At 39.4% G+C, this 27,187-nt stretch overlaps 1 protein-coding gene across 1 annotated transcript in view; it reads right to left on the reverse strand.

The window, feature by feature from the left end:
- DNAH5 (dynein axonemal heavy chain 5) overlaps nucleotides 1–27,187 on the reverse strand; it is a 253,279-nt gene that overhangs the window by 152,786 nt on the left and 73,306 nt on the right. The window contains exons 24-32 of the mRNA XM_030927396.1: nucleotides 26,397–26,632; nucleotides 23,431–23,649; nucleotides 21,886–21,948; nucleotides 21,343–21,581; nucleotides 20,054–20,294; nucleotides 18,201–18,400; nucleotides 15,111–15,264; nucleotides 6,605–6,768; nucleotides 1,321–1,477 (exon numbers count right to left, since the gene is read on the reverse strand). Of these exons, the coding sequence (XP_030783256.1) occupies nucleotides 1,321–1,477; nucleotides 6,605–6,768; nucleotides 15,111–15,264; nucleotides 18,201–18,400; nucleotides 20,054–20,294; nucleotides 21,343–21,581; nucleotides 21,886–21,948; nucleotides 23,431–23,649; nucleotides 26,397–26,632 (1,673 nt within the window). The remainder of the gene's footprint in view (nucleotides 1–1,320; nucleotides 1,478–6,604; nucleotides 6,769–15,110; nucleotides 15,265–18,200; nucleotides 18,401–20,053; nucleotides 20,295–21,342; nucleotides 21,582–21,885; nucleotides 21,949–23,430; nucleotides 23,650–26,396; nucleotides 26,633–27,187) is intronic.

Consider the following 27,187-nt stretch of genomic DNA (forward strand, 5'->3'; position numbering starts at 1 on the left):
AATAGCGTCTTTGCAGATGTGATCAATTTAAGATGCAGTCACCTCTAGCCTCCAGAACTTTGAGAGAATACATTTCTGTTGTTTGAAGCCACAGCAGCCCTAGGAAACTAATACACTCCCTCACACACCCACGCTGCTGACATCCTAGGCTTCCCACACCTCCGGGCACCCACAACTCCCTTGCACATGCTCTTCTTCTGACCTGACCATACTTCCCTTCACCTGCAAGGTTATATTCCATTTACCTTTAAAACATCAGTGCAAATTTACCTTCTTCTGCAGAAAGCCTTCCCTGACACCCCCATACACCCGGGTTAGGGCTTCCTGATGGGCATTCTCATGATCTCTGTGCTTAATGAAGCACAATAATAATAACTGAAGTCCAAAATTATCAGCAATTTAATTGCCCAATTTCTCTGAAGTGTTATACTACATAAAACTGACTTCACTGTTGATCACAATATATTCTTCCTGGGAACCCCAGGCCAGTATCATGTCTAGCAGATAGCAAGGAGCTTGACCTTAACAAGTGGCTCTTAATTGCTTCGAATGGAATAGCTCTAACACCCCTCTAACTGCACTCTGAAGGCTACTTGTTTACTTCCCTGTCTCCCCGACCCGAGCACAAGTTCACGGAAGGCTAGTGTATTCCCAGTGTTAAGCATGACATCTGGAACATGGTAGTTGCTCAATAAATGTAACACTGCATGCTAGGATGAAGAAATGAATGTTACTAGGGTTTTGTGTGAAGCACCAGAGGGAAACTGAATATAATAGCTAACAAGAAGAGTCACTTTCCTAGGGAATTTGGGTGGAGGGATGGATTAGACAATACATTTCGGCAGCTGTGCAGGTGTGGTCTCCATCAAGTTAAATGACCTATCGTGAGTCTCATGCAGCTTCATGATTCTAGACATATGGAAGTGTAAAAAAAAAAAAATTTGAATAAAGTATGCCAACACCAGATTAAAACAATTAAATCATAAGGGCAAGTCTGTTTAGTTAAGACATTATTTTGTGAACAGCTGGTTTTTTGGATTTCTGACTAGTTAACTTGGTGTGTAAAACCATGAATGCTACATAAAATGCATTCTTAATCCTAAACTAGCATTTTTTTAATTTGAATCTACACTTTGGATAATAAGAAATTATACAGTTCTGAAGGTAAATTGGGCCCCAAGATTTGTTTTTAGTCACTGGCCAAGAGCTAATGAACTGGGAAGCAACCCTTGTTATAAACCTGTTTTCAAAGAGCTACTTAAAGATAGTTGAGGTTCTAAGGTACGGTGATTGTTGGCCTGCCGTTAGAATTAGGCGAACCTTATCATGGAACTTGACAGATTTAATGTTGTCAAACACGTTCAGCAAATGGGCCTGTATAGTGTGGGAGTCCGATGCCTGCCCCAGAATCTCTAGAAGGGCAGGATCTGAGACGAAGAAAAACCGAGGAAAGCACAGTCGCTTTTTCTCCAAGTACCTGCGAGGAGAGGAAAAACATAAACCTTTATAACCACACAAAGCTTATCATTCAAAGAATAAATTAACCTGGATGGGAAAAGGGGGGAAGATTGTGTGACTTGTAACAATCTGATTTTCCCACATGACTTCTCAACCATTTTTCGATTTTTTAAGAATTTTGTCAAATAACATTCCATATTCTAATGGAGAAATAATCTCTTCCCAAAATTGGTGGCAGAATTCCCTCCTTTATCACAAGTATAATGTACACTTGTTGCACAGTCTGGAAAATCTTGTACATTCTATGTAGAGAGTAAGATAAAAACACACCCAGGCAGGTTTTGGTTTTGGGTTTGGGTTTGGGTTTCCAAGCCCAGCACTGTGTCATCTAAAGGCCCCCTACAATACTTGAAATTGTAACTTAAAAGAGAATCCAATGAATTCATCATCCAAGCAGAAGCAAAATCCAGCTGTGATGAGCTCCATGGAAAAGCTGTGGCACTCGTCTCTGCCTCCAGGAGTTTCCAAAGTTCACTGGATGTTCCGATCGCTGACCTGCTTTCAGGCAGGCTTTTGTTTCTATATTTGCTTTCTGTTATGGTCATTTCTGATGTTATGGATATGTGTATTCTGTTGTTTTCTTAACTATAGCTCTCTATCTTCATTTTCTAGCATATTTTGTTACGATTATTTTAATTGTACTTCTTTTTGAAACTTTACCAGCTGTTTTAATTTCTTTTTTAATTTTTGCTCTTCCCTTATCACTTGTATTATTATTCATTTTAGCCCTTTTTCGACTTTTTTATTTGAGACAGAGTCTCACTCTTTCACCCAGGCTGGAGTGCAGTGGCATGACCTTGGCTCGCTGCAACCTCCACTTCCTGGGTTCGAGTGATTCTCCTGCTTCAGCCTCCAAAGTGGCTGCAACTACAGGCTTGTGCCACCACGCTCGGCTAAATTTTTTCTTTTTTCGCTTTTTTTTTTTTTAGTAGAGATGGGGTTTCACTATGTTAGCCAAGGCTGGTCTCAAACTCGTGACTTCAAACGATCCACCCGCCTCAACCTCCCAAAGTGCTGAGATTACAGGCATGAGCCATCACACCTGGCCTCAACTTTTATTTTAGGTTCAGGGGTACATGTGCAGGTTTGTTATATAGGTAAACTGCATGTTGGGAGGTTGGTACACAGATTATTTCATCACCTGGGTAATAAGTATAGTACCTAATAGGTAGTTTTCCAATCCTCACCCTTCTGCCACCTCCACCCTTGAGTAGACCCCAGTGTTTGCTGTTGACAGCCAAACTCCTGTGATGGTATAGAGAAGATACCTTATATTCACGGACACAGTCCGATTACCCCAACTCAAATTATGATCTGATCTGTGTGAAGACCCTTCCTGTCCATCCTGATCCTTGACAGCTTGGGAGGATGTCGTTTTTGTATAAATACGGTTTCTCAAATGTTTATCCGAGGCTTACAAATGTTGCTCATAATCTCTTCTTGGTAACAGAATCAAAAGGGAAAGCTCAGAAAAAAATAAATAAATAAAATAAATAAAAATGTTTAAAAAGTGTGAACAATTTTAGAGTAGACATTTTCTCTTTTTTTTTTTTTTTTTTTTTTTTTGAGACGGAGTCTCGCTCTGTCACCCAGGCTGGAGTGCAGTGGCCCGATCTCAGCTCACTACAAGCTCTGCCTCCCGGGTTTACGCCATTTTCCTGCCTCAGCCTCCCGAGTAGCTGGGACTACAGGCGCCGCCACCTCGCCCGGCTAGTTTTTGTATTTTTAGTAGAGACGGGGTTTCACCGTGTTAGCCAGGATGGTCTCGATCTCCCGACCTTGTGATCCACCCGTCTCGGCCTCCCAAAGTGCTGGGATTACAGGCTTGAGCCACCGCGCCCGGCCAGAGTAGACATTTTCTCTGCGTGGTTATAAAATAATGCCCAAATGTTGGGTGATAGAGTGCAATATGTTCATAGGAAAAAGAAAGAATAAAAAAGAGAAAAATAGGCCAGGCGCAGTGACTCACACCTGTAATCCCAGTACTTTGGGAGGCCGAGGTGGGTGGATGACCTGAGGTCAAGAGTTTGAGACCAACCTGGCCAACATGGTGAAACCTCGTGTCTACTGAAAAAAAAAAAATGCAAAAAATAGCTGGGTGTGGTGGTGCACCCCTGTAATCCCAGCTACTCGAGAGGCTAAGGTGGGAGAATCACTTGAACCTGGGAGATGGAGACTGCAGTGGGCCAAGATTGCCCCATTGCACTCCAGCCTGGGTGACAGAGCGAGACCCCATCTCAAAAAAAAAAAGAGAAAAAAAATAGAGGGGGTGTTGTGCATGTGTGCGTGTGTGCGTGTGTGTGTGTCTGTCTGTCTGTCTGTCTGTGGGGGTGGATGGAAGATGAGGAAGGGAGAGAAAAGTAATAAACTCAGCTGTAGGTAGTCCAGTAGACGGTTCCTCAGCAAGTGGTGACTGAACCTGCATGATATCTTAGTGATCCCTGCCCCTCAGTCCTTCCATGTTGAAGAACCCCCAGAGCAGGGAAACTTTCAGAAACCCTTTCCTCGTTCTCTCTGACTTGATCCTGGTGTTAGGCACATAGCACTCATGCTGGGTCTATATCCAAGAACGGTCAGTGGTGCCTGAACCACATCTGGTCGTGCTAAATAATTATTAGGCTAAATGGAATAGTGCAGCATCAATCATTAGAAAACAACCTTTTTGTCCTTCAACAGTTACTTGACTTGATCTAATAATTTTATAAAGGAGATCAACTCATTAATCCCTAAGACTCCATTTTTCTAAACCTTTATGTTAGAAGAATTACTTGCAAATGGTTTTGCTTTAAAGTGAACATTTAAAGGGTACTTTACTGACATTGGTGTTCGCTACAGCCATGGTGTTTAAAAAGCCTCTTTAGGTGTATGGTGATAACTCTATAGCAGCAGTCCTCAACCTTTGCGCCACCAGGGACCAATTTCATGGAAGACAATTTTTCAACTTTTCTACAGACCTGGGGTGGGGGTGGTTTCAGGATGATCCAAGTGCAATATATTTACTGTGTACTTTACTTCTATTATGATTGTGCACTTATGTTTCTATTATTATTACATGGTAAAAATAATTACACAACTCACCATAAAGTAGAGTCAGTGAGAGCCCTCACCTTGTTTTCCTGCAACTAGATGGTCCCATCTGGAGATGATGGGAAACAGTGACAGATCATCAGGCATTAGATTCTCATAAGGAGTGCGCAACCTAGATCCCTCACATGCGCAGTTCACAATAGGGTTTGCACTACTATGAGACTGTAATGTTGCTGCTGATCTCACAGGAGGCAGAGCTCAGGTGATATTGAGAGTGATGAGGAGCAGTTGTAAATACAGATGAACCTTCGCTCACTCACCTGCTACTCACCTTCTGCTGTGCAGCCCTGTTCCTAACAGGCCACGGACTGGTTCCAAGGTTTGAGGACCTCTGCTCTATAGCACAGGCCTTTGAAACACTCATCACCTAAATTAGAGTAAACTTGCAAATATTTGCTACAGAAAATTTTGGCCCTACCTCTAGCTTCAAGGTAGTGGGGTGGACATCCATGTAAGCATGGTTTTGTCTAGACTCTTCAACTTTCCTAAAAGTCCACCAACTTCCACATCTCCCCAGCTGTATGCTGAAGCCTATGAATTTGTCCTTAACCAGCAGTGCAGACTGCCTGTCCTCTGCATTCTTGTCAGGGTTTACATCTCTCACGTCTTATGCTGCCCGATACCTTCCACCAACATGGATATGAAAGTGATATTCACGGAGGATTCATGAAAATGTATGCAGTGATTCCATTCCCTTAGTTCCCTGGATGAAGCCATTCCATTACAGAGGCTCATGTTTGACTCATGCTGTGACAAGAAAGTAGATGAAGCTTCTGCTCTGGGTTCCCTTTTAAAAGGATACACAATAGAAATTTGTCCAAATTGTCAATCTGAGGACAAGAAAACATAATGTCTCCCCAAGTAACTTTTATTCTATGAATCTTATGAATCTATCATTTGTTACCATTTACCTTGGGCCCTAGGAAGGATCTTTGCTCTCTAAATCCAAGGTCCATTTGTAGTTTTTCTCTGCACCAATTTTACCCTCTGAGCTTATTAGCCCTTTTTTTCCTTTGACCTTAACTTTCTCATTGCATGGTTATTTTTCAGCAGCCGTCTCAAAATTTTTTCTGGTTAGCCAAGAATAAATAAGTAATCCATATTGCTTACAAGTACTCCCATACAGGTCTTTTTTCCATTTTTAGTATAGTCACTTTTTTTGTTCAACTTTAATAAACTATCCATTTCATCGAGATCCTGCCAAAGCACCATCTGAAGCCCAGTATTTTAGCCATCACCCGTGACTACAAGGGCAGCCTGGCTTCGATGAGCTGAGTCCTGCAGTGCACAGGATAAGCTGGCTATTCACAGGACACTATTACAGGTCATGAGACCATCAGGATGAATTCATGGGGAAAGATCAACTGTCTCCCAGAGTGGGCCAAGGAGACATCATTATTTAAATTAAATGCTCAGGTGCTTGAGTTTAACTTCCTTAAGTGTCAATGTACACTTAGCATATTACTATGTAACATATTTCTACTTACATTATTTTATTGTGATTAACCAAGGAAAAAAAAACAAACAAAAAAACTTTATCACTCTTAGAATTCACCAAGCCTCCACACGCATACATGTGTGTGTAGATAGATATTATATTAGATACTTTTTAATATAATCCTGATTGCATGTATATACTAAACACTGTTTCATATAATGAGCATAATAAAATATGTTGGTTCTATAGATGTTTATCCAAGAAGAATATCAGAAAAACGGGTGTATTAATTTTTAAAAGCAGGCACTATATGAGAATGTTTATACAGTCTTATCCCAGTGATAGAAGCAACCTTAAGTCCTATGAGTCCAACATCAGGACAAATCTAGCAAGTGTTCGATGAGAATATAAGGCTTCAAAATATCAGTTTCATCTGTGCATCAGCTTTATACATGAATTAAGCCTTAGCAAACGAAAACAAATTTGGCTAATGCTATCTAGTCTCCCTGTATCCTTTTGTCTCAAGGATACTGAGAGCTTTCAAAGAGCCAGGGTACTTACCCAGTAAGGGATTTCTGGCATATTTCCAACTGGTCCAGCAAGTGCGGTAACAGCTGCCCCAGGGTCTCATCTCCAACACAGCACTGAACTACAGTGGGCACTTCATGTGCCCGAGTCATGATCTTCACCCAAGATTTATCTATGTTAGAAAAGCGCTTGGCTTCCTATGAGAACAAGATAACAAAGCACATTTAGATTTGGGCACAACTGTGATTTCAAAGACAGAGTATCTCACATTCCTCCAGTTGAGGCTAGAGTTTTAACTGGTCCAGATAGCCAAGCAATATACGCCTAATGTCATACACATTTTATTGAAGTTCGTATTGGGCTTTCTGTGCCGTATCATCCCCTGTATTAAGTAAGCATCCTTAGCTCAACCTTGGGACTCCCATTATGTTAAGTTAAAACAAGAAATGAATACAAAAGTAATAATACAATTCAAGAAAATATGAAAAGGACACACCTTTCTTTTCAGGGGTTATCTCTAAATGAAGTACATTTCCTATTTTTATATTTTCCATATTGAGCACTGGATTGTTTATGTAGAAAAAGTATTTAAAAATAAAGATACAAAATTAATTCCAGTATAACTGGAATATTGTAAAAAAATTTAATGGCAAATGCACAGATTATCTTGAGAGGGCAGGAATCATATAAGTTTTCTTCTTTTTTTTTTTTAAGACAGGGTCTCACTCTGTTGTCCAGGCTGGAGTACAGGTGCTCAATCACAGCTTACTGCAGCCTTGATTTCCTGGGCTCAAGTGATTCTCCTACCTCAGCCTCTCCAGTGTCTGGGACTACAGGCATGTGCCACCATGCCTAGCTAATTTTTTTTTTTTATAGAAACGAGGTTTCATCATATTGGCCAGGCTGGTCTTGAACTCCTGGGCTCAAGCAGTCTTCCAACTTCAGCCTCCCAAAGTGCTGGGATTACAAGCATGAGCCACTGCACCCAGCCCCAAATTTTCAATTTCTTCTTTAAAGCTTTCTGTATGTACCATTGAGTATATACCATCAAATATGAAAGGAAGAAACTACACCTAGCACCTTAAATATTCTACATGAAAATTTCTAAGTCCAATTTTAGATTCTTCTTCACTCATTAAAAAGAAAAACATGGGAATCCTGGGCATGTTGGCCAAATAGGAATAGCTCCACTCTGCAGCTCCCAGCGAGATCAAAGCAGAAGGCAGGTGATTTCTGCATTTCCAACTGAGGCACCTGGCTCATCATCATCGGGACTGGTTAGATAGTGGATGCAGCCCACGGAGGGCAAGAAGAAGCAGGCTGGGGCGTTGCCTCACCCAGGAAGTGCAAGGGTTTGGGGAACTCCCCACCCCAGCCAAGGGAAACCATGAGGTACCATGCCGTGAGGGACACTGCTATCCGGCCCAGTTACTACGCTTTTCCCATGGTCTTCGCAATCCGCAGACCGGGAGATTCCCTCAGGTGCCTACACCACAAGGGCCCTGGGTTTCAAGCACAAAACTGACTGGCCGTTTGGGCAGACACTGAGCTAGCTGCAGTTTTGTTTTTTGTTTTTTGTTTTTTTTTACATAGAGTTTCGCTCTTTTTGCCCAGGCTGGAGTGCAATGGTGCAATCTCGGCTCACTGCAACCTCTGTCTCCTGGGTTCAAGCGATTCTCATGCCTCAGCCTCCCAAGTAGCTGGGATTACAGGCATGCGCCACCATGCCCGGCTAATTTTGTGTTGTTATTAGAGATGGAGTTTCTCCATGTTGGTCAGGATGGTCTCAAACTCCTGACCTCAGGTAATCCACCTGCCTTGGCCTCCCAAAGTGCTGGGATTACAGGTGTGAGCCATCACACCCAGCCATTTTTTTCATACCCCAGTGGCACCTGAAACGCCAGTGAGGCAGAACTGTTCACTCCCCTGGAAAGGGGGCTGAAGCCAGGGAGCTAAGTGGTCTTGCTCAGTGGATGCCATCCCCATGGAACCCAGCAAGCTGAGTAAGATCCACTGGCTTGAAATTCTCACTGACAGCACAGCAGTCTGAAGTCAACCTGGAATGCTCGAGCTTGGTGGGAGTACGGGGGTCCACCACTACTGAGGCTTGAGTAGGCAGTTTTTCCCTCACAGTGTAAACAAAGTCACAAAGAAGTTCAGACTGGGCAGAGCCCACCACAACACCACACAGCTGCTGTAGCCAGACTGCCTCTCTAGATTCCTCCTCTCTATGCAGGGCATCTCTGAAAAAAAGGCAGCAATCCCAGTCAGGCGCTTATAGATAAAACTCTCATCTCCCTGGGACAGAGCAACTGGGGGAAGAGGCAGCTGTGGGGTGCAGCTACAGAAGACTTAAACATTCCTGCCTGCCAGCTCTGAAAAGAGCAGCAGATCTCCCAGCACAGGGCTCGAGCTCTGCTAAGGGACAGACTGCCTCCTCAAGTGGGCCCCTGACCCCATGCTTCCTGACAGGGAGACACTTCCCAGCAGGGGCCAACAGACATCTCATACACGAGAGCTTCGGCTGGCATCTGGCAGGTGTCCTTCTCAGACAAAGCTTCCAGAGGAAGGAGCAGGCAGCAATCTTTGCTGTTCTGCAGCCTCTGCTGGTGATGCCCAGGCAAACAGGGTCTGGATTGGACCCCCAGCAAACTCCAGAAGACCTGGAGAAGAGAGGCCTGTCTGTTAGAAGGAAAACTAACAAACAGGAAGCAATAACATCAACATCAACAAAAAGGACAACCAAACACTCCATCTGAAGGTCACCAACAGCAAAAACCAATGGTAGATAAATCCACGAAGATGAGGAAAAACTAGCACAAAAAGGCTAAAAATTCCAAAACCAGAACGCCTCTTCTCCTCCAAAGGAAAACAACTCCTCACCAGCAAGGGAACAAAACTGGACAGAGAATGAGTTTGACGAATTGACAGAAGTAGGCTTCAGAAGATGGATGATAACAAACTCCTCCGAGCTAAAAGAGCATGTTCTAACCCAACATAAGTAAGCTAAGAACCTTTATAAAAGTTAGAGAAATTGCTAACTAGAATAACCAATTTAGAGAAGAATATAAATGACCTGACGGAGCTGAAAAGCACAGCACAAGAACTTTGTGAACCATACACAAGTATCAATACCCAAATCAATCAAACAGAAGAAAGGATATCAGAGACTGAAGATCAACGTAATGAAATAAAGCGTGAAGTCAAGATTAGAGAAACAATAATGAAAAGGAATGAACAAAGCCTCCAAGAAATATGAGACTATGTGAAAAGACCAAACCTACGTTTGATTGGTGTACCTAAAAGTGACGGGGAAAATGGATCCACATTAAAAAACACTCTTCAGGATATTATCCAGGAGAACGTCCCCAACCTAGCAAGACAGGCCAACATTCAAATTCAGCAAATACAGAGAACACCATGAAGATTCTCCTCAAGAAGAGCCACCCCAAAACACATAATTGTCAGATTCACCAAGGTTGAAATGAAGGAAAAAATGTTAAAGGCAGCCAGAAAGGTCGGGTTACCCACAAAGGGAAGCCCATCAGATTAACAGCAGATCTCTCTGCAAAAACCCTACAAGCCATAAGAGAGTGGGGACCAATATTCAACATTCTTAAAAGAATTTTCAACCCAGAATTTCATATCCAACCAAACTAAGCTTCATAAGCAAAAGAGAAATAAAATCCTTTACAGACAAGCAAGTGATGAGGGATTTTGTCACCAATAGGCCTGCCCTACAAGAGCTCCTGAAGGAAGCACTAAATATGGAAAGGAAAAACCCATACCAGCCACTGCAAAAACAAACCAAAATGTAACATTGATATTATGAAGAAACTGCATCAACTAATGGACAAAATAACTAGCTGGCATCATAATGACAAGATCAAATTCAAACATAACAATATTAACCTTAAATGTAAATGGGCTAAATGCCCCAATTAAAAGACACAGACTGGCAAATTTAATAGAGTCAAGATTCATCAGTGTGCTATATTGAGAAGACCCATCTCACATGCAAAGACACACATAAGCTCAGAATAAAGGGATGGAAGAATATTTACCAAGCAAATGGAAAGCAAAAAAAAAAAGCAAAGGTTGCAATCCTACTCTCTGATATAACAGACTTTAAACCAACAAAGATCAAAAAAGACAAAGAAGGGCATTACATAATGGTAAAGGGATCAACGCAACAAGAAGAGCCAACTGTCCTAAATATATATGCCCCTGATACAGGAGCACCCAGGTTCATAAAGCAAGTTCTTAGAGACCTGCAAAGAGGCTTAGAATCTCACACAATAATAGTGGGAGCCTTTTTTTAACATGTTAAAGAAATGTTTAATCACAAAATTAAGCTTACACATAATCTAAAAATTTTCAAAGGTACTGTATTTTATAGCATAAAAGTACAATTAGTAAAATGATTCACTAGTAATTTAATTACATTTAATTTAATTTTAAGTAAAATTAAAAATGCTTCTCTCTCACTATGATGCAGAATATTACTCTGAACGCCTACCTCATGCATCACTCAATATGAAAAGTACACTAACAAGAGCCACTCCACTTAGATTTTCATCATAAATCTTACATTTTAATACCCATACTCTCCAACAGTGGGAGACTTTAACACCACACTCTCAATATTAGACAGATGAATGAGATAATTAACAAGGATATTCAGGACTTGAACTCAGCTCTGGACCAAGCGGACCTAATAGACATCTACAGAACTCTCCACCCCAAATCAACAGAATATACATTCTTCTCAACATTGCATCATACTTATTCTTATATCGACCACATAATTGGAAGTAAAACACTCCTCAGCAAATGCAAAAGAACAGAAATCATAGAAAACAGTCTCAGACCACAGTGCAATCAAGTTAGAACTCAGGATTAAGAAACTCACTCAAAATTGCACAACTACATGGAAACTGAACAACCTGCTCCTGAATGACTACTGGGTAAATAACGAAATTAAGGCAGAAATAAATAAGTTCTTTGAAACCAATGAGAACAAAGACACAGCATACGAGAATTTCTGGGACACAGCTAACGCCCTGTTTAGAGGGAAATTTATAGTACTAAATGCCCACAGGAGAAAGAGGGAAAGATTTAAAATCAACACATTAACATCACAATTAAAAGAACTAGAGAATCAAGGCAAACAAATCCAAAAGCTAGCAGAAGACAAGAAATAACTAACATCAGAGCAGAAATGAAGGAGATAGAGACATGAAAAACCCTTCAAAAAAATCAATGAATTCAGGAACCGGTTATTTGAAAAGATCAACAAAACAGACTGCTAGCCAGACTACTAAAGAAGAAAAGGGAGAAGAATCAAATAGACACAATAAAAAATGATAAAGGGGATATCACCACTGATTCCACAGAAATACAAACTACCATCAGAGAATACTATAAACACCTCTATGCAAATAAACTAGAAAAGTCTAGAAGAAATGGGTAAGTTTCTTCTAGAAATTCTACCAGAGGTTCAAAGAGCAGCTGGTACCATTCCTCTTAAAACTACTCCAAACAGTAGAAAAAGAGGGAATCCTCCCTAACTCATTTTATGAAGCCAGCATCATCCTGATACCAAAAGCTGGCAGAGACACAATAAAAAAAAGAAAATTTCAGGCCAATATCTCTGATGAACATCAATGCAAAAGTCCTCAATAGAATACAGGCAAACTGAATCAAAAAGCACATTAAAAAGCTTATCCACCACGATGAAGTCAACTTCATCCCTGGGATGCAAGGCTGGTTCAGCACATGCAAATCAATAAACATAATCCATCACATAAACAGAACCAATGAAAAAACCACATGATTATCTCAGTAGATGCAGAAAAGGCCTTCGATAAAATTGAACACCCCTTCATGCTAAAAACTCTCAATAAACTAGGTATTGATGGAACGTATCTCAAAATAATAAGAGCTATTTATGACAAATCCACAGCCAATATCATACTGAATAGGCAACAGCCAGAAGCATTCCTTTTGAAAACTGGCACAAGACGAGGATGCTCTCTCTCACCACTCCTATTCAACATAGTATTGGAAGTTCTGGCCAGGGCAATCAGGCAAGAGAAAGAAATAAACGTATTCAACTAGGAAAAAAGGAAGTCAAATTATCTCTTTTTGCAGATGACATGATCGTATATTTAGAAAACCCCATCATCTCCGTCCAAAAACTCCTAAAGCTGATGAGCAACTTCAGCAAAGTCTCATGATACAAAATCAATGTGCAAAAATCACAAGCATTCTTATACACCAATAACAGATAAACAGAGAGCCAAATCATGAGTGAACTCCCATTCACAATTGCTACAAAGAGAATAAAATACCTAGAAATACAACTTACAAGGGATGTGAAGGACCTCTTCAAGGAGAACTACAAACCACTGCTCAAGGGAATAACAGAGGACACAAATAAATGGAAGAACATTCCATGCTCATGGATAGGAAGAATCAATATCATAAAAATGGCTATACTGTCCAAAGTAATTTATAGATTCAACGCTATTCCCATCAAGCTACCATTGACTTCCTTCAAATAATTAGAAAAAAAACTACTTTAAATTTCTTTAAATATGGAACCAAAAAAGAACCCATATAGCCAAGACAATCCTAAGCAAAAAGAACAAAGCTGGAGGCATCATGTTACCTGACTTCAAACTAAACTGCAAGGCTACAGTAACCAAAACAGCATGGTACTGGTACCAAAACAGACATATAGACCAAGGGAACAGAACAGAAGCCTCAGAAATAACACCACACATCTACAACCATCTGATCTTTGACAAACCCAACAAAACAAGCAATGGGGAAAGGATTCCCTATTTATTAAATGATGTTGGGAAAACTGGCTAGCCACATGCAGAAAACTGAAACTGGACTCCTTCCTTACACCTTATACAAAAATTAACTCACAATGGATTAAAAATCTAAACATAAGACCTAAAACCATTAAAAACCCTAGAAGATAACCTAGGCAATACCATTCAGGACATAGGAATGGGCAAAGACTTAATGACTAAAACACCAAAAGCAATTGCAACAAAAGCCAAAACAGTGTGGCAATTCCTCAAGGAGCTAGAACTAGAAATACCACTTGACCCAACAATCCCATTACTGGGTATATACCCAAAGGATTATAAATCAATCTACTATAAAGACACATGCACACATATGTTTATTGCAGTACTGTTCACAAAAGGAAAGACTTGGAACCAACCCAAATGCCCACCAATGTTATACTGGATAAAGGAAATGTAGCACATATACACCATGGAATACTATGCAGCCATAAAAAAGAAGGAGTCCATGTCCTTTGCAGTGACATGGATGCAGCTGGAAACCATCATTCTCAGCAAGCTAGCACAGGAACAGAAAACCAAATACCACATGTTCTCACTGATAAGTGGGAATTAAACAATGAGAACATACGGGCACAGGGAGGGGAACATCACACACTGGGGCCTGTCAGGGATGTGGCTAAAGGGTAGGGATAGAAATAAGAGAAATACCTAATGTAGATGACGGGTTGCTGGGTGCAGCAAACCACCATGGCACATGTATACCTATGTAACAAACCTGCACGTTCTGCACATGTATGCCAGAACTTAAAGTATAATTAAAAAAAAAAAAAAAAATCCAAACCTCCTAAAGCCTTTAAAAAAAAAAGAAGATAAAAAACGTGCACAAATACAAATCAAAAATAAAGTAAAATTTAGTGAGTGAATACATTTCACTACTGCCTCCAAAATAAATGGTCTGCAGTCTAATTTGATCTGTCATCTGTAATTAAACTGAAAACTAACCAAAGAAGAAGTTCGGAAACCTACGTCATGAAAATATCTAATATAATCATGCTTCTAAAACTCAAATATATTGTTAAAATGTTATAATCTTGCATACAGCTTAAGGTAATTGAATAAGAATCCTTAAGAATTGGTTAAAGTGTTCATTTAAAAATCTCAAAATATATTCCATATATACCTATATACCTAGTAAGAAGGTTATGATTTGATGATAAATATATACTAGACATATCGAAAAGAAGGTCTTTTTGTTTTGGGGATTTTTTCTGTAAATTTCCACCCCTCAAATGTACTGTACAGATATAATTGGGTACACTGTATAGTATGGATTACTTTAAAATGTCAGTAGTAGAAGAACAAATTAGCCTACCATTGTCAAGATAACTGCACCACAATTCTACAGTTCCAAATGCTACCTTGAAATTATCTAAAGAAGCATATCAATTATGCAACCACTTATTCTTTGTTTTTTAACGGTCTATTATCTATCAAACCTCCACAGTTTTGCAGTATTCTTACTCTGATTGTCACCCCTTTCCTTTCCACAATTCCTCACTCCTGTTGCAGAATAACAGTATTAACAGTGACAACAAAATATTGAAGGAAGGGGTTCAATGGAAGTGGAATATTATTGCATTATTTAAGGGGGTATTCGTTCTGAGATCTTTCTCTGAAAAAATATGATGAAATCATAAAGAAGATTAGGAAACCTTGGGCAACTGCTTGGCAATGTCTCCTCCCACGAAGACGGCTTCTAAATAAATCCACAGGTTTTGCACTGTCATCCAGCTCTCGATGATGTCTGTTGAGTTGGAAAGGTACTGCACCCATTTTTGAATCTGGGCTTTGAATGGCATATTGTACCTAAAATAAGAAATAGGTTTAGGATTTGGTTTTGGTTTTTGTTGTGCTGTTGTTTTCAAACTAAAAAGGTTTTTTAAAGTCTTAATTTTTAACCTCTTTCTTTACAACCTTAATTATGTTGCTGGCTTTTAAAGTGATGCAACCAAGTGATTAATTCATCCCCATTTATTGTGCATTGTTAGTCTAGCTTTTTCCCGTTTGATCCAGAGTGTAGAGAAGGGTGGGAGATTTATAATCTAAGGAGTAGGTCAGGCATTAGACTTGATTCCACCAAGCTTCCAGGGTAATATAATTACCCTCAGTGCTGCTAAGGCTATGAGAATCGTATTTGCTCTACTGAGCTTCTGTGTCTATTTCATAGAGTCTCTGGTTTTTCATATAATATGGAGCCTTTATAGAATCATCAGTGGGGACCAGACAACTAATTCAATCTTCAAATATGATAACATCTGGACTCTCTCATTAACCTCCCCTTTTCTGAGTCTCTTCCTAACTTCCCACGTACCTGTGTCCAACCCACTCATGTTTGATATACATGTGTGCAAGGTTACTGCCTCTTCCCTAGTTAATCTGTCTTCCCCTTTTCCTCTTTAAGACAGACTGCCTGCGCATAGCCTCCCAATGTCCTTTTCTCCTTCTGCTTTTCCATGTGGGCTCATAACTACCCAGCTAAATTACTGAATTTCCCGGCTTCCCTTTGCAGTAATGTGCAGTCAGAAGACTAAGTTCCACATCGACAGTGCTTAATTTAGCTGAACACTGGAATGATCTCATAGCTGAACACTGGAATCATCTCGCCAGCATTAAAAATTACTGACGCCTGCCTGGGTCCTACCTACAGAGACTCTGATTCAATGAGTCTGGGAAATGGCCCTGGCATTGGGAATTTTTTTAAGTTCCTTCGGTGTATCTGGCGTGTTGCATTTCTACATGAAATGTTGAGTAGTGGCACTGGATGTAATGGGTAGCATGGGGAATAAGGTCACACCTGGGAAAGACAGATGAGTGAGCCAGACCAAACTTGGCTCCCTGATGATGTAGTGAAGTCCCCATTCTAACCTGAACCATCTACGTTAAGAATTCTTTCACACGTAAGCAATATAAGCATCAGTTAGCCATATGTTAGCCATTTTGTATGTGGTGTTTCTGTTATTTACAGACAAACTTAATCCTAAATGATTGTACAGCCTATCTTTATGTTTCTTCTTCTCTTTCTTATCCCTTCATGGCTCTCTCTAGCCCTACATAATATGGACTTGAAGTCGTATTATTGCATAGAAGTTTAATTTCCATATTCTTAATTGTTAACCAAATTGTTTTAATATTCCACAGTATCTTTCTGAATATTTGTGTGCTCTTCACTAGAATACAGGTCCATAGAAACAGAGATCTTTCCTTTATTTGTTGTTCTATCCACAGCACCTAGAAGAGTACATCACTCACATAGTAAAGGTTCAATAAATATATATTGAAAAAATATTCCTCCCAATAACTCTATCTGTAGATTAGATGCCATTGATAAGAAAAGTTTCCCCAGCCCAACCAGATAATTTTTACTTAATTTATATTTATATGTGTGTCTTTTCTGTCTCCCTAGGGTATATTATTGTCTGTCTATCCTTTATTCTGGTTTGGTATGAATAGTAACCAAGTTCATTAAAACTCACCAAATCCTGAGAAGTCCAAACTCAAGATCACTAATGGTCTAACTTTATATCCCCATATTACTTTAGAGTAACAAGTAAACTGAAATAAGAGAAATTTTTTGAAATAGCATGAAGTACACGGTATTTCCAACGTTAAAAGTATTGATACACAAATATACAGAAAATTGGGTGATATTTTAAAGCGAGAATAGAACAACAAATTCATATCTCAATGGTATCCACATTCTGCACAATTACCGTATATTTGAGAAGATTCTGGGGAACAAAAACATTATTTCAGAAAGAGCAAATGGAAGCAATGAAACAAGGAAATGTAAATTCATGACTGTATGGTTTGTATGTCCAAAATGTGAGGGGTGGCCACTACGCATTCATTATACACATGTAACAAAAGTTCACATGTGGATGGATGTGGTGGTTCATGCCTGTAACCCCAGCACTTTGGGAGGCCAAGGCGGGCAGATCACCTGAGACCAGGAGTTTGAGACCAGCCTGGCCAACATGGTGAAACCCTGTCTCTACTAAAAATGCAAAAATTAGCCAGGCATGGTGGCTGTTGCCTGTAATCCCAGTACTCGAGAAGCTGAGGCAGAATCACTTGAACCCGGGAGGCTGAGGTTGCAGTAAGCTGAAATCGCGGCATTGCACTCTCGCCTGGGTGACAGAGCAAGACTCCGTCTCAAAAAAAAAAAAAAATTCACATGTACCCCATAAATTTGTACAAATATAAAAAATAAAGTATGTAAACAACTAAGAGTTTCTAGTCCACAGATATTGGCAAAAAAGGTTTTTCGAGTAAAATGATTATTCTGGAATTCAAAATAATGTTCCTTCTGGATTCTACAGCCTGTAGAGCTGTGAGCTGTGCAGTCAGACTTGTCAGTAGCAAAGCTGAAATGTTCCCAAGATCCGAGTGGCTAATGAAAACGTTGCATTATTTTGTCCAGTGGATGGTCTCAGACATATCTCGCAAATAGAGGATAATGAAATAAAACCAGAGTTACACATGCTGGAACAAGTGACTGAGGCCAAAATGAAACCAAGAATAATTGAAATATAATCTCTTGATTATTTATATATAAGTGGGTGCCTGAATAAAAACATGTTTTGGATATAAAAATTAATTAATTAATCGATTTAATTAAAACAAGTATTTTCAACATTGAGTAGACTGTATGAAGGCTATTATGGTAATGGATTTTTCATTAATTTGAAATGTTTGCTATTATGGCTCTCAAATCTAAGGGAAAAGATCGATGTTTTTCCCACCTGTTGCTCAGTAGGGAACCCAGCAACATCAAGCTGTCTTCCATGTTGGCGATGATTTCTGAGGTACTGTCTCCTCGCAAGAGGAGCTCTCCACGGGTTTTAAAGCTGCCGAAGGTGAAGGTTTTATTGTCCCATTCATTAATCACTTGCTTCAGCTTCTGCTCAATGTCTCTCTCTTTCACCGCACTGATACAGATGTCCTAAAAATGGCAAGCTCTCGTGTTATTGCATGAAAGTCACATGTCCTTCCTTAACAGTCCAGGTGAAAGACCCTGTCTTCACTATTTGTTTCATACATACATCTGTAAACTTTTGTATTTCCAGACCTAAAATGCAATATAATAAATAGAATGTGTATATGCAGATACTGATGCATGAGGAGAGATGGAGATAAAGATATGACTGAAAAACAGAACTTTAATTTATAAAATTTCCCAGCAAACCTGTCCAGGAAGAAAGATGACAGAAAATATATGGAAATCACTTTTAAATTTTGGAACTTTAATCACTGACTCAAAATTCAATGTATTTCTGATTTACCTCTAAAGTCAAATGAATGCAGCATGTGAATGAACACAGGTAGCAGAAACCTGATTTCTCCCATGGCTCTGGTCACTTTCCCAGTCTCCTCTGCAGCCTCACCCTTCTCCTAGACCATTAGTCAAGCCCTTCCTTTACCCTCATTTCTTCCCACACTATGTTCCCCTCTGTGTGAGCTCATTTACACCTATGAATTCAATCACTTTCATATCTCCAGGCAAGACCCACATCCATTTGCCTACTGAACTTCCCTGCTGAGATGTTTCAAGGAAACCCCAAACACAATCTGTGAAATATCAGACTCATGTCCCTCATCAAGCCCATGATCTTTGCACCTTGTCACCCAATCTGACCCCCTTCCCATGTTCCCCATCTCCATGGTCAGCACCTTCATCCACTTAGTTCTCTCAGCAAAAAAATCTAGAGTTCATCTTTAGCCCTCCCCTTCCTTCTCCTACCATGTTCCCTTCATCACCAAATTCTCCTCAAATATCCGTTGATCCTTTCTCTCCTTTCCAGCTTTACTACTTCCCCTCTCATCTAACAGCCATTATGTCTTGCCTGAGCTACTCTTAGAAACTCTCAGTTGGTTTTTCCATCATTCTTCCCTTGTCCTCCTTCAATTCTTTCTCCAAAGATCACTACCAGAGTGATCCTTACAAACAGCCAACCTAATCATGTCAGCCCCTGCTGAAAACACATCTCCCAGATGGTGCCCATTGCTCAATAACATCAGGTAGGCCCACTCCACCTCCCTGGCCTCTGCTATCTCCTCTCTGCCCTGCCTCTGCACCCCCGCCACATGAGCCTTCTTCTGGTTCCTCAAACACACTTCAGATGCTCCATGCATAATGCACGATCTGGCTGGAATGGCCTTCTTTGCACTTTCCAAGCCCCTCACCCCAATCACACAACCATACTCCCTTCACCCAGCCAGTCCTATACATGCATCCCAGCCCTCCCTAGCTTTATCACCCCCAGATGAGCCAAACTCATCTATCATAGGCTTTCATAGAACAGCATACATTTTATTCAATGGTATTTGCCACAGCTTATAAATATGCCTTTATTTGTATAATTATTTAATAATCTGTGAATGCAGGACTGCATTATTATATCCTGATACCAAACCTGTCCCATCTTAGGCACAATAAACATTTGTTGAAGGAACTAGTGGCTGAATGCCAGGAGAAGAGTTTCAATTGTCTGAGTGTAGTTTACTGATCCAATATTCCATAACATAGAAATGTTATCACATCAATCCCATGAGACCTTGCAATCTTCCACCACAGCATGCTCTCTGTCAACTGTACCTCTATTTCCTCTTTGTATTTCAGAAGAGGTGCCTCCATGATATTTCTTAACTTAAAACTTTCATTCCTCACATCCAGACTGTGTCCGGTGAGGGTGGTTATCCTTTCCCAGTGCCGCTCCATCATGGCTTTACTGGCCATGTGTTCCAGCAGCGGGCAACACTCGCTGAAATCATCAATGATCTTCTTCAGGTCCAAAAAAGCCTGCCAGTCCTTCAAGGCCCGGGGCAGCTTCCGACACCTGTGACGGGAAACCAACATGAAAGGCCACTGAAATATGATCGTAGACAGCACTGGAACAAGACGTTCTGCTAGTATTTCTATCAAAAGCAGTCTCTTTGAATACCTATCCTATTTTTAAAACACATGACTTGCAGGCTATCTGCTAATATAATGTAAAGATGACTTTTATATTACAGAAAATTGTCCTCCCCGTTAGAAAAGATTTTTTCCAATCCTTCACAACTATTACCTAGTTAGAGGCATTATTTTAGAGGGTAGAGGTGCTGTTCAAGCTAATTCAATTCTACAAACATGTACTGAGAACTTACTAAGCACAAAGCATAGCATAGTGTATCAGGCTGTCAAGTGAAATATACAACAAATAGCTCTCCTTTTTTTTTTCTTTTTTCTTTTCTGAGACGGAGTCTAGCGCTATCTCCAGGGTGGAGTCCAGTGGTGCGATCTTGGCTCACTGCAACCTCCACCTCCCAGGTTCAAGTGATTTTCCTGCCTCAGGCTCCCGAGTAGCTGGGATTACAGGTACATGCCACCATGCCCAGCTAATTTTTGTATTTTTAATAGAGATGGGGTTTCACCACGTTGGCCAGGATGGTCTCAATCTCCTGACCTCATGATCTGCCCATCTTGGCCTCCAAAAGTGCTGAGATTACAGGCATGAGCCACCACGCCCAGACAGGTCTCCATTTTCTTTGGCTTCAACAGCTACAACAATATAGAAAAATCATGGGCCTCTGCTTTTGTTCCAGATGATAATCTAACATTAACTTCAAATGTTTCCTAAGTGCAATATAAACAAAAATCAGCTCCCACCAAGCTTCAGAAAAGCCCCTAACATAATTCATCCTGATAGATAGAATGTGCTTATCTCACTGTCTGTGCACAGGAGTAATTAATAAATAACATTTGACAAGAGTGATGTCAATGGACAACAATGCAGCAAGATGTGCTTTTGAAGTAGCTGGGGTGAAAAGAGAACTTGGCTGCCTATCAAAGAAGAAAGCATTTGAAGTTCAATTGCTGGGCATGCTACACATTTAATTTCTTACCTGTTCTGGAATTCCAATAGTTCATTGTTGATTTTTTCAATATTCACCTCTGACCAAAGAATATCATAATAGCTATTTACAGTTTCTATGACACTGTTGTACAGAGTGTATATTTTCTGTAGAAGATTTAGTTGCTTCTTTATTTCAAGAAGCTGAGGATACTGTGTAGCTGGCAGGCCAAAAAGCTCCTCTCCTCCAGTATATGTGATGTATTTCCGATAGATATTATCAAATTGGTTCTAATAAAAACACAAGTGAAAATTCATCAAAATGATTTATACATGAACAAACATGCAAATGAAAATATAAGACTGGCAAACAAGCAAGCCAGAGATGTATGATATCTGGGCACATGTAAATAGGAATACTAAGTTGGCATAATTAATTCATAGAAACCACTTCTAATTGTAATCATATTTTTAATGCAAGTACATACCATATTCCACAATAGGGCTCTTTATCTTACAAAGAAGAAAATATAAGTGTGTTTAAAACACAACAAGGTTTCATTGTTTAGAAAATCATAGAAACTAAAAAGATTACCTGAAACATAACAAGCCTGTCACTGGCTTCCTGGGGCTTCAAGCCGCTAGCCATTGGACCATTCTGAACAAAAAGTTAAAAAAAAATAGAATGAAGTGTTCGCATATAAATTTCATGAACTCAAAGTATTTAAATATTAAAGTTAGATTTCATCCATGATAGGAAACTTAGTTTTTATTTGTTAGAGAAAAAAAAAGAGCCTTAGAAAGTGATTCATTTGGAAATATTTTTCCAGTCTAAAAAAGGCAAATTAATGCCAGAACTTACCTTAGTCAAGAAACTTTTAAGATTAAAAATATGTATTATTCATTTCTTAGGTAACATAGGCAAACAGGAGTCAATGCCTATTCTATAAAGAAGCACATATAAAGTCGGCTTTTGAGCTAAATGCTGTCATATAACTCATAGATTTTTATCATTCTAATACGCACTTGTAAAGTGGCCCATAATCTTAACATTCCAATCAGAGTTTCCTACATTAGAAAACCTTAAATATGTGGATTTCTGTGCTTCTTCATCCATGGAGTTGGTACATGGGTCCAATCTTCTAACTTTATTAATATTGTGGTTTACTGTGCTACTAGTTAATAGGTACAAATTTTACCCTAAACTCTACATATTTCCCTTCTGTAGCACATTATAATTGGATCTCATTACACAACATATTTACATTAGAAGATTCAGTACTTAAACCCATATGGATAATGAAAATATGGACTCCATGGGGGCGGGGCTCCATCAGTCTTATCCACTACTGTGTAGTCAGCACCAAGGACAGTGCCCAGCACTTGCTGGGCTCTGTATTCTTTGTGGAACCAAGGAACACTGTGGAAAGGAGCACAATTATAACTACATCTGAATAGTACTTTTCTACACAAATTTAGAATGCTACCAAACAACTTCAGTAACAGACCAAATTATACAGTGTTCGCACTTTTAAATTTATCATTTTCTGTTGAAATTATCATGTATGAACTCTGATTTGGTTAGGCTTTGTGTCCCCACCCAAATCTCATCTTGAATTGTAATCCCCATAATCTCCATAATCCCCACGTCTCAAGGGAGAGACTAGGTGGAGGTAACTGAATCATAGGAGCAGTTTTTCCCATGCTGTTCTCTTGATAGTGAGTGGGTTCTCATGAGATCCGATGGTTTTATAACGGGCTCCTCCCCCTTCACTCAATATTCTCCGTCCTGTTGTCTTGTGAAGAATGTGCCTTGCTTCCCCTTCACCTTCTGCCATGATTGTAAGTTTCCTGAAGCCTCCTCAGCCATGCAAAACTGTGAGTCAATTAAACCTCTCCTTTATAAATTACCCAGTCTCAAGCAGTTCTTTACAGCAGTGTGAAAACAGACTAATACAAATTCTAAGGGGAAAGGATTGTGAAAAGAAAATGTTTTTCTCTCATGCAAATAAAATTCCCATTCCCCTGGAATTCCTAGGAAGTTTCATAGAGTTTTACCCATAATTTTTAGACAACTACATTTCGCATGCTCTATTCACTCATCCCCAAAAAATGCACACAGAGAAAGCCAGAGACATACCAAATCATAGTCCAGATAAAACTGGTGACAATCTTGAAGGAATATCTCCACAGCACTAATAAGCTCTTTCTTGAAACTGGGCTGCAGTGACACTAATTCATTCTGGACTTCGCCAGCACGTGTCAGCAGCTTCTCCCAAGCATAGTGCAGTGTATCAACTTTGTCCATCTCTTCCCTTGCTATTAGAAGTCTGTATCGGTTAAGCAGAGTGTAAGATTCCTTAAAAAAAAAGAAGAAAAACTTAATTTTGGCCAGTCAGATGCATAAATGTACACACAGTCATTTATTAAACGATAAGAATGAAAAATACCAGAATAATAGTGAAACCACCCTGAGAGTTCTAGTTACTCTACCTTAAACTGCAAGAGGTTAACTGAGCAGCTGAGCCGTTCAGCTTTAGTTTCCTCATCTATAAAATGGGAAAATCTTCTGGCTGCTTCAGAGGATCTTTGAGAGTATTGAAAAATATCATTTTAAATGATTTTTGAAAACAATAAACCATTAGACACATAAAAGATATTTTGACTTAGGTCCCCAAATTGTATTGGATGACTACAAAATTATATCAAGTAAATGAAAAACAAAATAATTTAACTTCTAATATTGGAATAACAAAATAAATCAGGGTTTTAACTCTGTCTTATTTCACATGATTGATAAGAGGTTCCAATAGTAAGACACAAGGGAGGGTTCTGGAATCAGAGCCTTCAGCATGTAAAATCCTGGACGGCTTTCTTCGCTAAAAGATTAAAATGAGGCTAAGGTTGGTTTTCAGAAGAAAGAATTTTCTCTAAATACCCCTAGTCTCTTCTTCCACCATTACTCCTCCCCATAGAGGTGGAAGGAGTGCCTGATTGTCAATTTGAGGCAAAAAGAATTGTTGATTTGAGCAAGCACAGCCCAGTGCCTTTCTCTTTCTTCCCTCCCTCTCCATGGAGGCATGCCTGTGGTCCGCACCTCAGTTCCATAAACTGGATCAGGGCAATACAAAGACCTACAGCTTTCCAACACTGTCTCTGATGGATGAGGATGTATAATAATCATGGAATTTAGTATTCACTATCTTATAATGTGTGTGTGTTTGGGGGTATGGAAGGGAGGGGAATAACTGGAGTAATACACTAAATTATGTCTTCCAAATAACTTCCATCAGGAATAAAGGTGATGTTTTGATCTTGTCTACTTGATTCTACTTTTATTCTTAATTCCCAGGTGGGAGAAAACAGGATTGTCAGTTACTGTACCTCCTCTTCATACTCAAGGGTCTCGCCTGATCCTGCACAAAGAAAGGTCTCTGTACCTTGATGTTTCAATCCAAGGAGAGCAGGATGGACCATGTGATCCCCCTGGCCCAGCACAGGAGAAGTGAAAACGTGTAGTAGTATGCACAATTTTCAGGGTAATGTGAAATTTTTCAAAATTCAAACAGGGATGCAGAAAATGGGAGACTAGAGTCTGACCTGGACCATCAGAGTATAAGTACAGACATTCCAATTATGGTGTGATGAAAAGATGATGCTCTTACAACTGGAGTTTTTTTAATTCTACAATTATACTATTATACTAGTCTCATTTAAAAATAACAAATATAGTGACCCATTTCTGATAAGACATTTTCATCTGGAGGTTAACACCACCCCCCAACCCCACAGAGCCACCATGGCTGAGAAGTTCTTTTCCTTAATGTCTCTAATCTTGGGTCTTTGCCAACAATCACAAGTGGCAAATACGATTTAAAGACATGCACCATCAATTCTGATTATGAAAAAGTTATTAATGATATTAATAATTCACACTCTTATGTCATCTCTAATAATATAAGTATTACTAAGATGAATAAAAATTGGACTTCAAAATTGCACACACATACACAGACATGAAAAGAAGATGGAAAGAAACATACCAACACCTTGGTATGTACTTGATTGATAAGATTATGGTAATTTTGAAATTTTATTTTACACTTTTGTGTTTTCTGATTTTTCTGCAATGCTATTTTTTAATTAGGGAAAAAATAGTTTTTTTTTTTTTTTAAAAAAAGGGCTGTTGCTAAGAGTGATTTTGCTGGTGGCTTAACATGAGATTTCTAAGGAGACTACTTAGAAAGAGATGATGTTTACTCAAGTGAATCTATTTAAGGATGTCTGCTTGTAAAGCAATTAACTGTCTTTTTTGCCACTGCTTAAATTACACTATGTATGTTGATAATATTATAATTAATAAGTCAATAAAAGCAGACTTCATTGCAAAAAGAAGACATTTTCATCTGGAAAAGATAGTATGATATGGTATACAAATAAAAGTGATGTGCAACACTGATCAAATTATGCAACTTCTTTGACCCTCAGTGTTCTTATGTGAGTAGGAGCAATAGTAAGTCTGAAATGAGTTAATGCATACATGGACATTGTTAGTGCCCTATCCAGGTCCTGATTACCAGCTGGTATTCCCATCCCCGACTACTAAGAATGCTGGCTATCAGGACTGCAGCTGTCCACTTCCCTGGAAGATTTTCCTCAGCTGAATGTAAGCCTTCTCATGGGGAGGTTATAGCCAATTTCCCACTGACTTAGGAGTAGAAAGGGTAGTCTCCTTTGCATGAAGGAGGGCCCAACTCAATAGATGTTGTAGAGCGCCCATGGGATCATTCTGAAGTTAGTCCATAGCTGATTGGCTTCCTTTCCTGATTCCCTCGCTCCCCTTCTTTAGTGAACACTCATCAATAAATCACTTGCACAGAAATCTTTATCTCAGGCTCTGCTTTGAAGGACCTTAGGCGACATGTGAAGGTGAGAACTGGCCCATGGAAGGCATGCTATAGGGGTTTGGTATCATCAACAATATTGAAAGTATTGTCTCGGTTTAGCAACCATTTAGTAACTTCACTCCAGACCCAGTCAATATTTCAGCTAATAGCATCGAACATGTAGAAATATTTCCATAATGAACAAATGATCATTAGTTACCTCAATAGGTCCTACTTGAAAGTCAATGGAGATTTGCTGCTGCCTTATTTCTTTCAGTGCTGCCATTGCAATCCGAATATCGTCTAGGTCCTTAATTGGACGATTTAGTTTCTTATTGAATTCTTCAATAAGCATAAAAATGTTTTCCATCTCACTCCGGTACTTTTTGTTACAGTGGCGTCCAATGACAACCATCCAGGCCTTTGTCTCAGCAGTCAGGGCGAACTTCAAGTCAGCTGTAAAAACCCAAATGTCTACAGTTAAGTTTTAAAAACTCGAACCGGTACGAAAAGTCAAAATGTCACTGTTCTCCAGTAGTAAATACATTACAGCGTATAGCCCTCTAGCCCATAAAAAAAATTGAACTAGAAAAAAATCATAATTTTTCCTAGTCATTATATATTCATTCATTTTATAAAGTTTGTTTTTACAACAATTCAATACACATGTCAAAATGCTTTTTTTTAAAAAGCACATATCAGAACCCTTTGGGATAATCCTCAAATGTTTGTTATTGTTACTTATTAAATAAAGGGTAAATTCTAATTCAAAACATAATACACATCTTTCTCTGACTTAGCCTTTTTTTTCAAGGTTTAGTAGCGAAGTGTTCAAAATAGTCCAGAATCAATAATTATGCAGAAGGAAATTTTTTAAAAATCTACAAATTGGTCTTAAAGCTTGAGGCCCATAAAGTCAGTCTTTAAGACAGGTAGAACTCTCTGAAATACTAACCTAGGTAAAGGGACAGAACAATGCTGGTTAATTGATATAACTATATGAAAGAAAAT

This window comes from Rhinopithecus roxellana, chromosome 3, assembly GCF_007565055.1.
Source record: "Rhinopithecus roxellana isolate Shanxi Qingling chromosome 3, ASM756505v1, whole genome shotgun sequence".
Classification (NCBI taxonomy): domain Eukaryota; kingdom Metazoa; phylum Chordata; class Mammalia; order Primates; family Cercopithecidae; genus Rhinopithecus; species Rhinopithecus roxellana.